Source organism: Bubalus kerabau, chromosome 6 (genome assembly GCF_029407905.1).
Source record: "Bubalus kerabau isolate K-KA32 ecotype Philippines breed swamp buffalo chromosome 6, PCC_UOA_SB_1v2, whole genome shotgun sequence".
Classification (NCBI taxonomy): Eukaryota; Metazoa; Chordata; class Mammalia; order Artiodactyla; family Bovidae; genus Bubalus; species Bubalus kerabau.
The window spans coordinates 80,957,300-80,970,553 of record NC_073629.1 but is presented as its reverse complement, the minus strand read 5'-3'; the positions used below and the strand labels follow the sequence as shown (position 1 = coordinate 80,970,553).

General features: G+C 44.2%; 1 protein-coding gene across 5 annotated transcripts in view; it reads right to left on the bottom strand.

Moving 5' to 3' along the window:
• The window catches only part of JAK1 (Janus kinase 1), a 135,534-nt gene that overhangs the window by 29,772 nt on the left and 92,508 nt on the right, over positions 1-13,254 (bottom strand). For all 5 annotated transcript variants that reach the window (XM_055585583.1, XM_055585581.1, XM_055585584.1 and 2 more), the window contains 4 exons: positions 9,107-9,260; positions 5,641-5,804; positions 3,457-3,799; positions 1,546-1,731 (listed from right to left, as the gene is read on the bottom strand). In XM_055585583.1, coding sequence (XP_055441558.1) covers positions 1,546-1,731; positions 3,457-3,799; positions 5,641-5,804; positions 9,107-9,260 — 847 coding nt within the window. The remainder of the gene's footprint in view (positions 1-1,545; positions 1,732-3,456; positions 3,800-5,640; positions 5,805-9,106; positions 9,261-13,254) is intronic.

Genomic DNA, 13,254 nt, shown 5'->3' with positions numbered 1-13,254 from the left:
CATCATAAACAAATAGTTGTTAATATTTGATTATTTTCCTAACAGCATGTGCATGCTTTAAACTTTTTAAAACAAAATTGGTTCCATTAAGTTTCATATTCTGCCTTTTTCCATTTATGAAGCATTCTTCCAGATTTTTAAAAATTCAGCAATTTGTTTACATAATATTCTACTTCTCAGATGAGTTGTATTTTATTTTCTCGTTTTCCTATAATCATATGTGCAGGTTAGTGTCAGCATTTTTGACACTGTAAATGCTGCTGGGATAAACATTCTCATTCATCGCCCACTGCCTGCATCTCACTGTTTCTAAAAGACAGATCCTCATTTCCTGAATGGAGGGATATGTAGATATTTTCAAGCCTTTTAATACATGTTATCTTGGACAGCGAGGAGATCAAACTGGTCAATCCTAAAGGAAATCAACCCTGAATATTCACTGGAAGGACTGATGCTGAAGCTCCAAAACTTTGGCTACCTGATGAGAAGAGCTGACTCACTGGAAAAGACTCTGATGCTGGGAAAAGACTGAGGGCAGGAGGAGAAGGTTGATGAGATGGTTGGATGGCACCGACTCAATGGACATGAGTCTGAGCAAACCCTGGGAGATAGTGAAGAACAGAGAAGCATGACGTGCTGCAGTCCACGGGGTTGCGAAGAGCTGGAGGTGACTAAGCGACTAAACAATAACAAATCAAACTGCTTTCTCAAAAGGTATACCCAAAAGACCAATACTCTAGATAGAAAAGGATGGCCACTTGTCCTAAACTGCATCACCAGATTCTTTCCCAGCACTGAGTGTTAGGATTTTGACACAGTAAAATCTGCCAATTTCAGGCAAAACACGGTACTTCCCTAGGTGACCACCTCTACTGCATGGAGCACTGTGTCTCACCATCCTGTCCTTTCCACAAGCAGTCCGCCATGACTTCCCTGACACAAACATGTTTGTTTTGGCTGGGCTCCCACTTCCCCTGCCAAACTGGCCTGCCTGTCTAGATCATGTCCTCAAGTGATACCAGAAAAGAGGAAGTGAAGTTGAATACTCCTTCCTCTGTCCGAGAGTCACTTGGGTGTGCCTGACACCACGAGGACTGTCACTGTGGCCACAGCCACCGGCCCAACAGTCCACTCAAGTGCAAAGCGGGGCTTCCCACCGACCTCATCCCAGGTGACCCACCCAACTCAGCAGAGGGGCCGTGCAGGAGCCCTTGGGAGAAAATGCTAACCCTCACTCACCAAAATTTTTTTCAAATCCACTAATTTTTGTGAACTGAATATTGATGCTGAAATATCTTTGGGAGGATAACAAATCCTGTTTTCATTTGAAGAACAAAGAAAGGCACTAGAACGTACTCAGGTAACTTAAACACAGACACTGATAATGTCAATGTCAGCAACAGGGACTTTCTGGCTTAAATAAGATGATCACAAGATTTTCTCTCGGGGACAGGAACCTTGAAGAGCACGTGCTGCATAACTGTCCTCAGCAAAGTCCCCTCCCAGCACCAAACCCAGGCCGAATCACTTCTGGAGGAAACTTACCATTTTTTTGTTGTCCTGCTTATTAATGCTGACCACAGACTCCTTGATTACAATGTGAGTGATCTCAGGGAAGTAAGAAAAATTGTTCCACTCTTCTCGGATTTTGTTTTTTTCCTCATCCTTCTTGTGTTTATTTTCCAGTTTTTTCCGTTTCAGTTTGTTTTTTTCCTTTTCAACAGGAACAATCTGATAAAATGCATAAGCGACAGGGTGAAGCCAGCTTTCTCATTTTCTCCTGGCATTTCTCATTTTCTTCTGGCAAAACAACATAGGGCCTTGCAGCCAAGCAAGAGAAAGCCAGAGTGCCTGGACTGATGGAGGAACTGGGAGAGCCAGCACCCATGGGCTTATTCAGGTCCCACCAGGGATTCTTAGGACCCTACCCCTGGAAAAGACCTCAAAGGACACACTGACTAAACTCTTAACATAATCTGTAATGTACAAGCAAATTCAGGAGCGGAAATAACTGCCCACTAGACGTACATCTACAATCAGGTCCCCCCAGCTGAGCATGGGCTTTCTCCTTTTAGAATCTACCACTGACTGTCTTGACTAGACAGCCATAATCAAGTTGGAATTTTCAACGGCGGGTATGAATCCCATGCTTGGATAACTTGGGGAGTCATATGTGTCTGCACAAGCTTACATATTTTGTGTAGCCGAGTCTTGGAGACTAGAGATCTGGATAAGATCCTGACTCTGCCAGTTACTTAACTAGTTAGGTCATCTTTCTGAGCCTCTATTTACCCATCCACAAAACAGAGATCTTATGTATTCACAGGGTTCTTAGAGCAGAAGGTAGGTTAACCCATACTAACACAGAAAGCGCTTGTTAAGTGTTTGGCATTATTTTAGCATGAGAATAAAACAGGAGTAGAAAGTAAATTTCATCTTTACGTCAATAGTAGTAGAAGAAGTGGAGCCGCTCAGTCGTGTCCGACTCTTTGCGACCCCATGGACTGTAGCCTATAAGGCTCCTCTGTCCATGGAATTTTCCAGGCAAGAGTAGTGGAGTGGGTTGCCATTTCCTTCTCCAGGGGATCTTTCTGACCCAAGGATCGAACCTGGGTCTCCCACATTGCAGGCAGACGCTTTACCGTCTGAGCCACCAGGGAAGCCCAAATAATGATGATAGCAGCTATAATTATTTATTGAACATTTATTATACACCATTTATTATTACATAAGCTCTATGCTAAATGACAGTTTTCTCAACAACACTATAAGGTAGTACAGTAAGTGTTACCTTTTAATAGATGAATAATGAATATGTGACTGATATATATGAAGTAACCCTCCCAAGGCCATGTAAATATAAACAGTGGAGCTAGGATGTGAACCAGGTCTATTTAGCTTTAAAACCCATGCTTTTAAACCAATCTGGTCTATTGCCTCATTCAATAAACACTTCAAAAAGAAGTTCCAAATTGCAAGAAAAATCACCCTATTTCATGGAGCCAAAGACCTAAAATCAATTCTTGGCACAATCACTTATTAGTTAGTTACGACCTTGGGCAAATTTCTTAGTTTGTCTGTACCTCTTTCTGTTCATCTATAAAGTAGGGGAAATGGTAGTATCTCTCATAAATTTAAAGAATAAATGAGTTAATCCATGAAAATTACTTAGAAAAGTACTTGGTACATGGTAAACACTTGGTAAATGTCTGCTATTGCTATATTATTACATATTGCATACGCTACTTTTTCCTATTTCCCTACAGAACTCAATAAATATTTATTTAGATCTACTGCTACATGGACACAATAAAAGATGAATGATACACTGTCTCTAGCCCATGAAACAAACTCAGCTGACAGGCATGATGAACATGCAAAGAGATAACACCAACAGAATACACAGAACACACCACGTGACACAGGATGTTCTAACCAGCCCCTATCAGCACTTACATGTGGTTTCTGTCTCCACTGGATTCCAAGATTTCCAGTCACCATCACTTCATAGCAGACAACATTTCCACTATCATTGGGATGGAACCGATTCATCTCATTTTCTGATGAAATCAGTAGCATGGAAGTCTCAAATATTTCAGCACCATAATGTTTTGTCAAAGTTTCCAGGGTAGCCAGGTATTTCACCTTCAGATCGTGCGTGGACACGCTGCTGTCACAAATGGTCTTGTTGTTAAACTCCTTTAGAAAATCCTTGAAAACATTATTTATCCGCATCCTGGTGAGAAGGTTCCTCTGTCTGATGGACTTATTCAATGTTTCTGGAATATATCGCTTGTAGCTAAAAGAAAGTTTGAAAGAAAAAAATCTCTTTTTTATGTATAGGTTAGCAGAATAGCTCAGAAACAAACATAAGCCTGTAACCCTTCCTTCTCTGTGTTGCCAAATCAGAAAGGTTCTACTCCCAGAGGTCTTGGAGTAAAACTCAGGATGACAATCATAGGGAGATGGAGGTGAACAGGGACTGAAAGAAAAGAGACAAGTACCTGTTCCATAGATTTTACTGAAATGGAAATTCCTACAGGAATCATCAGATTTTCTGGGTCACAAAAGCAGGCAGCAAAATGGCAGCTTTCTGTTTTTGTTTGCTAACGTCACTGTTCCTTCCCACGTACACTGGTGTTCACATGAACACACTGTTGCTAAGGTTCAGCCAGAACCTTAGCAGTTAGAAAGTCACCTGGAAGGTGTCAAGAGTGATGACAGATGCTTCACACGTTCTACTTGCACATCTATTTGACAGTTTTTCTATAAAGATCACAGGTTGCCTTTATAAGAAATAGGAAAAACACATAAAAGCTAATCAAATACAAAAGACCTAGTGTTTGCTGTGTGCAAATGTCCCAGATACATTAAATGGATCAACAGATAAAGTGAAAGATTAGTTAACCATCCAGGTGCTAATGAGAGAGTATCTATGACTAAGATCCAGCAAATGGATACACTGTGAGAACAAGACCCAGCTTTAAGAGGGGTACGAACACCCGAGAAAAAAGAGAGCAAGTCTGCTGGCGGGAAAACAAGTGGGGAGACTCAGCCTGAGAAAGCACCCAGCACAGGGGAATCCCTGCCGCACTGAGTTTCACAACAGCGGAAAACTGTGGAGCTTGAAATTTGTCCCCAACAAATACTGTAACTTCTTTTTTAGATTAATGTAACAGAGGGGAAGGTCAGAGGAGAGCTATTTTTAACTTTGGCCTCATGCAAAAATACAGAGGTCCCCAGAGCAAGCGCCACAGAAACAGGAGAAAGCAGTGCAGCATGTGTCTCACCAGTCCCTGCATTTCTGAGGAGCACCTCGTGATCTGCTCCAGACTCTGGTCAAGGGCAGGGAGACACGAGATGTAACCTTACGAGAAGGCGCATGCCACCTATCACAAATAACACAGCAAGAAATAATCCCCTCTTAAAGTGACTGTCTTGGGACAGACATAATAGTGCATTGATTTAAAAATTATATTTCCAGACTTCCCTGGTGGTCCAATGGTTAAGACTGTGTTTACACTGCAGAGGGCATCAGTTTGATCCCTGGCTGGGGAACTAAGATTTCCCCCATGATGGGTGGGTGGCCAAAAAAATAAAATAAAAATTATATTAGTATTTCATAGATAGGTGGAAGTTATACAGATTGAATATTCCTTCAGAAGGACTTGCTTGCAAATGATAATTTTTAAGTAAATATAATTTTCTTAAGGTAACAGTTGATCGTGCTTCACAATGGAATTAACAGCTCTCCAGTGAACCAGTACAGGCTGGAAATGATAGCAGCTGCATTAGAGGTACATCAAGAAGGATTTTAGGACAGATCCAGCACAAAAGGAAAAAGTGCAGGGACAGATGCCAATGCCCAGCATGGGCAGAGAGCAAGGGGGAGGGCATGTGGGCCACTCATTTGACTGGCAACCCAGCCCAGAACTTTCACCCTAGAACACATTTCTGAGGTCATCAGCCAACGTTCCAATTCAGGACACAATGATAATTGTACTACCTTTTATTTTAAATATTCTTAAAAAAAAGCTGGCTCTGCAGAAAGCAGTAGTCAGCCAACCACTGAGGTGTATGAGAATGTATAAAAATAACACCATCCCCACAATCAGTTTTTCAGCTAGCAGGAAGGTTTACCTGATGTCCTTGGGGAGTTCTGGCAATTGCATCTTCTTTATCATGGCGTAGTGGGAGATGGCCAGCACAGCCATCCCAAGACACTCGTTCTCAATGTCGTGCCCATCCTGCTCCGTCTTGGGGTCTCGAATGGGAGCCAGGCATTTGACCAAATCATACTGTCCCTTTGGAACAGAGATGAGAAGAAATGAATCACCACTTAAGTTTTAAGCATCTGCCCATATTTCTGATCTTGGGAGGAAGGTTCCCCACACAGGGAAGTGCCACCCAAAATGCAGTATAGCAATGAGACTAATGAGATTTAGAGTTTCCCTGGCACCTCTTTCTCAATAGTTGGGTATGAAAGGGCTTGGGAAATCTTCTCCCCAGGTTAATTCATTCCTTTAAAAGTCATGAAGCCCCTCCACAGGGCTTCCCATGGAAGTGATGGTAAAAAGTAGCATGTACTAGGCTTGGACTGCACCAGGGCATGGGAGGTGACAGCTAGCTGGGGTGTGATCATTTGTTAGCTCCACAATGAACTGAGCACCCACCTCCCTCTTGATGTAGATTTACAGAAAGGAGAAGGAATCCAGATTCTACACTGGGTTATGACCACACGTGAGTTTTTTCAACATCTGCTGTTACAGTTTCTAATAGTGAAATGTATCCTCAAAATACAACCCCTCCCTCATGGAGGTATGCCACACATTCCAAGAGTCCATGAGGGCTTCAGAAAACAAAAATGAAAACTAAAAAGCAGTGGCCAATACGTACCTGTCTTGTACAGAGGAATGACGATAACATCACTGCTCAGTCCCCTTTATTAAGCCCTGCCCTGAGTGCTAGGCACTGTGCGAGGTTCCTCATTCACTATTTCATTTAATCTTTACAACAGCCCTATGAGGGGATGCTAACACCACCAACTCTGCCTAACAGATGAGGAATCTAAGGCACCACAAGGTTAAATAACATCACTCACTCAGTTGGTAATTATTGACTAACAAGAACTAATTATGGGCCAGATATTCAAGGTGCTAGCAGCAGACCAAACCACATCCCTGATCTCATGGAGACTCCAGAAAAGAAAGAAGAACAAATGGAAATACATAACCTCAAGCAGTTACCAAAACCAAAGACAAGTATAAAGACATAGCCCTGTGGGCGCCAGGGACCTCATGAGCGTGTGCGTGTGGTGAGGGGTGGAGGGCAATGGGTATCAGACCAGATGCGACACCAGGGCTGCGGCTCTGCAGCACGGAGCCACAGCCACACTCGGTCTCTTCTCAGCGACTGCAAGTGGACCAAGCTCTCAGGAAGGGACTGTTAGCCTTTCTCCAGCTTGGAAAGAGGCAGACACGAAGTCTGGGGTTGTGGTCCTACATCAGGAAGACAACTCGCTTTCCCTGAAGCAACTTGAATGGGTTTTGGATGAAGGGTTCTCACCGCTGCCGTTCTCCTTTTTTCAAGGCAGGACTGCTGGTTTCTGTCAGTGAGAATAGGACACTGACTGCTTCTATAAATTACTGAGGACCAACAACAATCATCTCTGCCAGCAGTGTGTGTGAAAGAGAACAAAATTCGAAACTGTTTCGTCTGGCTGTGATTTTCTGTAAACATCACTGTACAACTACCTCAGGTAATTCATTCCTGAAGCTCTGAAATGTCAGATTCTAATGTCATACTCACTCCTGAAGTATGGGGCACTCTTTCTTTACACTTTCTCTTCCAAAAAAGTAAAAGAATCAATCTCAGACATGAATATGTGTAAAACTGGGAGGCTGGATTCAAAAAAGCCAATGTGAAAATTGCCGGTTCACTTTACTTTTTCCACACAGTATCTGCCCAGGGCTGTGCTGTTTCACTTCTCTGCAGGCCACTCCTCAGATATGTTATGGAAAGTGCAACCAATAACTAAAGCTGTATAGCAGATGACTGCGACACAAAACCCAAATGTGAAAAACCATCCTAAGGAAATAATAAGGAGAACACATATTCAGAAATATACCTGAGGCTGTTTTGTAACAGTGATAGTGTAACAGGGGAAAAAAAAACAAAAAGGTTTAGAAACAATGATTAGTTAAATGAAGGCTGGCTTTTCCTCTGGATTCCAGTATCATACTCAACTTCCTACCAGGAATCTCCACTTGCATATCTCACAGGTATCTCTGAAAGAGAGCTCCTTGTTTCCATCCCCCCTTCTCCAACCTGCTGCGTCCACTCTTTCCTATGCAGGGAATCACTCCATTATCTGTCAGACACTGCCCAAAATACAAATCTCAAAATCATCTTCGATGCTTCCACCCTCAACCTTTCACATCCAACTTCACAGCAAGTCATATCAAGTCCATCTCCAAAATTAATCGCAGATCCATCCATTTCCCTCCAACTCTACTGCCACAACGATGATGCTACTTGGCACCAAGGAGCGGGGAGGCCAGGGCTGCACGTAAGTACTCCACATGCCCAGCGCCTTACAGCAGAGAGTCATCAGCCCAAAGTGTCAGCAGCGCTGCTGCTGAAACCTTTGCTCCTCTCCAAAGAAATACTTTCCCTACTCCTCCCTGAGAAATGCAGACACTTGTTTATGCTTCAAGGTTCAGTACAAATGCCACCTCTTTGGAGAGACCTCTGATTATACTATTTAAATTAGCTCTCCCCATTCAAACCTCCCTCCCCACATTCCTTACGACAAAAGCTTTTTCGTTCATAGAACTTTTCACAATTCCTTGTGTATTATCTATGTATCATTTTATCTGCTTGTTTTGTTTGTCCAATTCAATTAAATATCTGGGGCTTGCAGAGACCATGTCTGTCTTGCTCACCACAGTATCTGCAGCAGCTTAGCAAGAAGTACACAGACACTCCGAATAAGATATTTTCAGATATTACAAGTGCATGGTACATATCTGTAGCCTACCAGGCTCCTCCGTCCATGGGATTTTCCAGGCAAGAGTACTGGAGTGGGGTGCCATTGCCTTCTCCAATGATAAAATCAGGAAGCACACAAATAAAAATGCTAGTTATCTCAGGTTAATATAATTTGGGTGACTTGAACTTCACTTTCTGGCTTTTCTCTAGTGTCTAACCATTCCACTCACCACTGCTATGACTCAGAGCAGCCACCTCCTTGCCCTCTGTGACTGCTGAGAAGCACCTTCATGACCAACCCTGCTCAATGACACCATCCCTCACTTAGAGCTCCCCTCTGCTCTCGGTGCAGAGGCACCACAGAGAGGAAGTGAATGGGGTTGGGGGAACAAGGGATGGGGAAAGGCCCACAGGTGGATAACCAGCCCCCACTGGATGCTGAACTGCCTTCCCTTCCCCTCACCGGGAGCAAGTCCAGGGCTGGCGAGAACGACCCACGGAACAGGTCATAAAGCATCTAAGCGGCCACCATGGTCGGCTGCACCAGGGAATCGGACCCCTGCCATGTCTCACCCACTCCACGAACTCCAGGCTCCCCTGGGCCCAAACGTCTTACCTGAGCAAACAGATACTCCAGTGAGCTGGCGTCAAGGAGAGGTGTTGCATCTGGAACTTTTTTTTTCTCATAGCCGTTTTTCTGCTTCTTTGGAGAATGTCGCCATACTGATTGTTCGTTGTCATTGGTCCCATGCCAGTTGGTGAAATAGAACCTGAAAGGCAGGAAGATGACGGTAAATCATGGGAAAGAGGACCTTGGCGTGCATGGGAGGGGTGTCCTGGTTCTACCCAGAGTGATCAGTGCCGCAGGCTAAACTTCCCTGAGAAGTAAGCAAACAGACAGACCTTTCATATGGGTAAGCACTTCACTGTTTATAAGGTCCTTTTCTTTCATTCTTACTGCCCTCTGTGAAGAGTGTCCTGCCGGAACCTCGCCTATGACTCAAGGAGATAAGGTGACTTCCTTAAGATCACGGAGATAGCACCTCTGACTTGCCACTATGTCTTCCTAAACAGGAAAACACTGCTGACTAGAACTAGATGTTAGCCCAGCCACTTGCTCCACCTTTAGTGATGCCAGCCTACCTTGAACCCAAGACTTACTTCATTCAGTTTAATATTTCTGAAATCTAGCTTCATCACACAGTTAAGACATACAGTTAAAATAGCAGTGTTTCCTATTTCTCAGATTGCTGTTACTGATACTTTATCTTACAATGAACAAAGTTTTAAAACAGGAGAAATACACGCACACTATTTCAAGCATCAGCTGCAGTGCCCTGACCTAATGAACACTTTATATATGCTACTTAATGGTTACAGTAATTGTACAAGTTATGTTTCACCACTTCCATTTTATAGAGGAGGAAAACTGAGGTTCCAAGAGAGTAGGTGACCTAAGATCAAGAGCATGTTTTCTCCACTTCTTCTTTTCTCTGCCACCAATAACAGAAACACCAGGGATTCTGGAAGGTATGAATTCAGGTGAGTAAGCCAAACTGATCCAGGACAGCTTTAGGTTACAGACTCAGCAGGTCCCTGGGTCTCTTTCCCTTGACATGCCCATGTGCTGAGGATAAACCATGATAGCATGAGGAAGGAACAAATAAAATCTACTCCTCAAAAGGAGCTGCCATTGAACCCAGGCACCTGTCAGAGAGCTATCCTGGCAGAACCTGGGGCATGCAGGACCTGGCCAGGCTCTGGAAGGCCAGGGGTTCTCAGGCACAGCCCCTGCCTGCTGTGAATCCCCTGTCTAGAGGCAATCAGGCAAATTCAACAGTCATGTCAAAGCAGCAGACCAGAGGGCACATCTCACAGACAGGGCCACACGGTGACTTCCACGGACCTCACACAGCTTTCCTTTCCTCCATAACAAAAATACTACAGGTAAATATAACAACTGTGGTGGTATAAAGCTGAGTATAATCCAGGTTGGATTTCTTTTTTTCTTAACTTAAACGAAATTAAAACACTTCTGTGGGGACCTAACAACACTGTGAACCCTAGGCACTGTGCCTCATAGCTAAGTTTTTCTTAAACATGAGAGTCTCGAGTAAGGTTCAATGGAGGACCAAGGAGGGAGAAGCTGTCCCCATTGCCGGGGCAGTGGCAGGGAAGGGTAAAGGGTTGGGAAGGGCCTTGGGACTAGACTAAACAAACACCAGGCAGGCTATGGAGTCTGGACCAGGCACAGAAGGCAGAGGCAAGACCGCGAGCCAAACCGACGAGAGGCAGGATCCGCCTGGAAGATGGACTGAAACGAGAGAGGCCGAGAGACAACAGGTTCCTGCGGCAACCACCTGGGCAATGCCGTGAGCTTCGTGGGGCAGAGGCCTCAGCCATCCTGCTCATCACTAAATTCACAGCGCCTGGCACAGAACAGATGCTTAATACACGCTTGTTGGATGTATGAGCAGCAAATGAATGACCTAATTCAAGAAGTAGTCATTAAAATGGGAAGGATGGGTAAGAAGTTACTTTAAAGGTAAAATCAACATTTTACAACTTTCCAGTGATTCTCTATAACCCGTCTTTTATGTAACTTACCAAAGTGACTAATAACTTGACTGTGACCTTTGGCATCTCTCTCTCAGGCAGAAAAAAGCCATATATCTACAGAGTCCACATGTAGCATAAACCGCAGCTACAGGACTGTCCCGTCTATACCCTCCCACGTGAAAGTAGAAGCCTGTAGCTCTCAGCTGCCCAAGAAGCTGGCATCCATGCTGCCCCCAGGCTGAGAAGCCTGCTCTTCAAGGGCAGAACAGAGCACAGGCCAGGAGGACTCCTCTAGGACTGGCTGCCCTGGGCAGACAGACAGTAAGAGGTGAACCAGCTCCAGCGGCTAAGCAGGAAATCTGAAGCTGGGGCAGAAAAAGAGGGACAAGGCCATGGCGGACTCCTCGGACCACTGAGGGAAATCCAAAATGGAGCATTCTCATCATTCATACAATAAGCTAATGATCTACTATAAGTTCTGGGTGGTCCTGCCTGGGAGGAGACAGGTGAGAGGTCTAAATAGGATGATGAAGAGAGTAACTCAGAGCTTCCAAGTGCTAATTATGTGCCAAGCACTCCATACACAAAGGCTCAAAGCAGGCCTCTCACAAAGAGATACGATTCCCAGGTGGTGCAGTGGGAAAGAATCCACCTGCCAGTGCAGGAGATGCGGGTGTAATCCCTGGGTTGGGAAGATCCCCTGGAAAAGGAAATGGCAACCCACTCTAGTATTCTTGCCTGCAAACTCCCATGGACCAAGGATCCTGGCAGGCTATAGTCCACGGGGTCGCAAAGAGTTAGACACAACTGAACAACTAACATTTTCACTTCTGGGATTCCCAGGTGGCGCTAGTGGTAAAGAACCTGCCTGCCAATGCAGGAGACATTAAGAGATGAGGGTTCGATTCCTGTGTCAGGAAGATCCCCTGGAGGAGGATATGGCAACCAACTCCAGTATTCTCATGTGGGCCCACCATTGGGTAGCAAAGAGTCAGACACGACTCTTTGAAGAGACTTAGCATGCAGCACGCATGGAAGATTACTTGGGATAATGAGGTAAAGGGATGTCAAGGGTAGAGGAAGCTGTCTGAAAGGGCAGAATTGATGACAGATTTTCCCTGAACCAGTAGGAACTATGGATTTCCCACATCCCTGCTGAGTTTCTATGATAAAGAGCCACGCACCCAGCATACCACCTTGGGACTGAACAAGGACATTTTCCAAGGTTGCCGTCTTTGAGTACTGTGAGACCAGCCTTGCCTTGGAATCCTTTTGGTAAGATGTTCAACAAGATAAGGCAATGTACAACGTCTTCACTACAGAAAGGCTGAAGGGAGCCTAAAACAAGGCTGGCTCTCTGGAAATTGCCTATAGTTAGAGACTGAGAGCTCTCTATTTAACAAGACACTAAAATGAAAAAAACCTTTAGATTAGTGACTGCCAAAATCAACATCTTCCATAAGTAACAAGGATATATTATATGGCACAGGGCAATATAGCCATTATTTTGTAATAACTTTAAATAAAAAATACTGAATCGCAGGGCTTCCCCAGTGGTCCAATGGTTAAGACTCCACCTTGCAACGCAAGGGACACCAGTTCAATCCCTGATCTGGAAGATTCTACATGCCATGGAGCAACTAAGCCTGTGAGCCACAAGCATTGGGCCTTTGCTCTAAGAGCCCAGGAGCCGCAATACTGAAGCCCGAGTGACTGGAGCCAGCACCGCACAGCGAGAGCAGCCGCTGCAGCGCGGAGCCCGCACCACAACAGAGAGCGGCCCCCACTCACCGCTAGAGAAAGCCTGCACGCAGCAACACAGACCCACCACAACCAGAAAGTAAAATAAGTAACTCTTTTAAAAAATAGACTGAATCATTACACTATACATATGAAACAAATTACAAATTCACTATACTTCAAGAAAAACATATAATAAGTGTAACAATGGAAATGTTTCAAGGAAAAAAAAAAATCAACACCTACTTAATTGCTATTAAGACTAAACCAGTAAGTACCCTCAAGACAGAAATTGTACACTCCTTTCAAAATTAATTATTAAACCTGGGCCACCAATTCCTGATACTACAACATGCTAATGGAAAAAAATTAAGGATGACCTAAATAAATGTAGTATGATAATGGACTATATTCCTTTGCAGAATGATGTGGAAGAATACTGCAGGAAGGAAGGAGGGAGGAAGG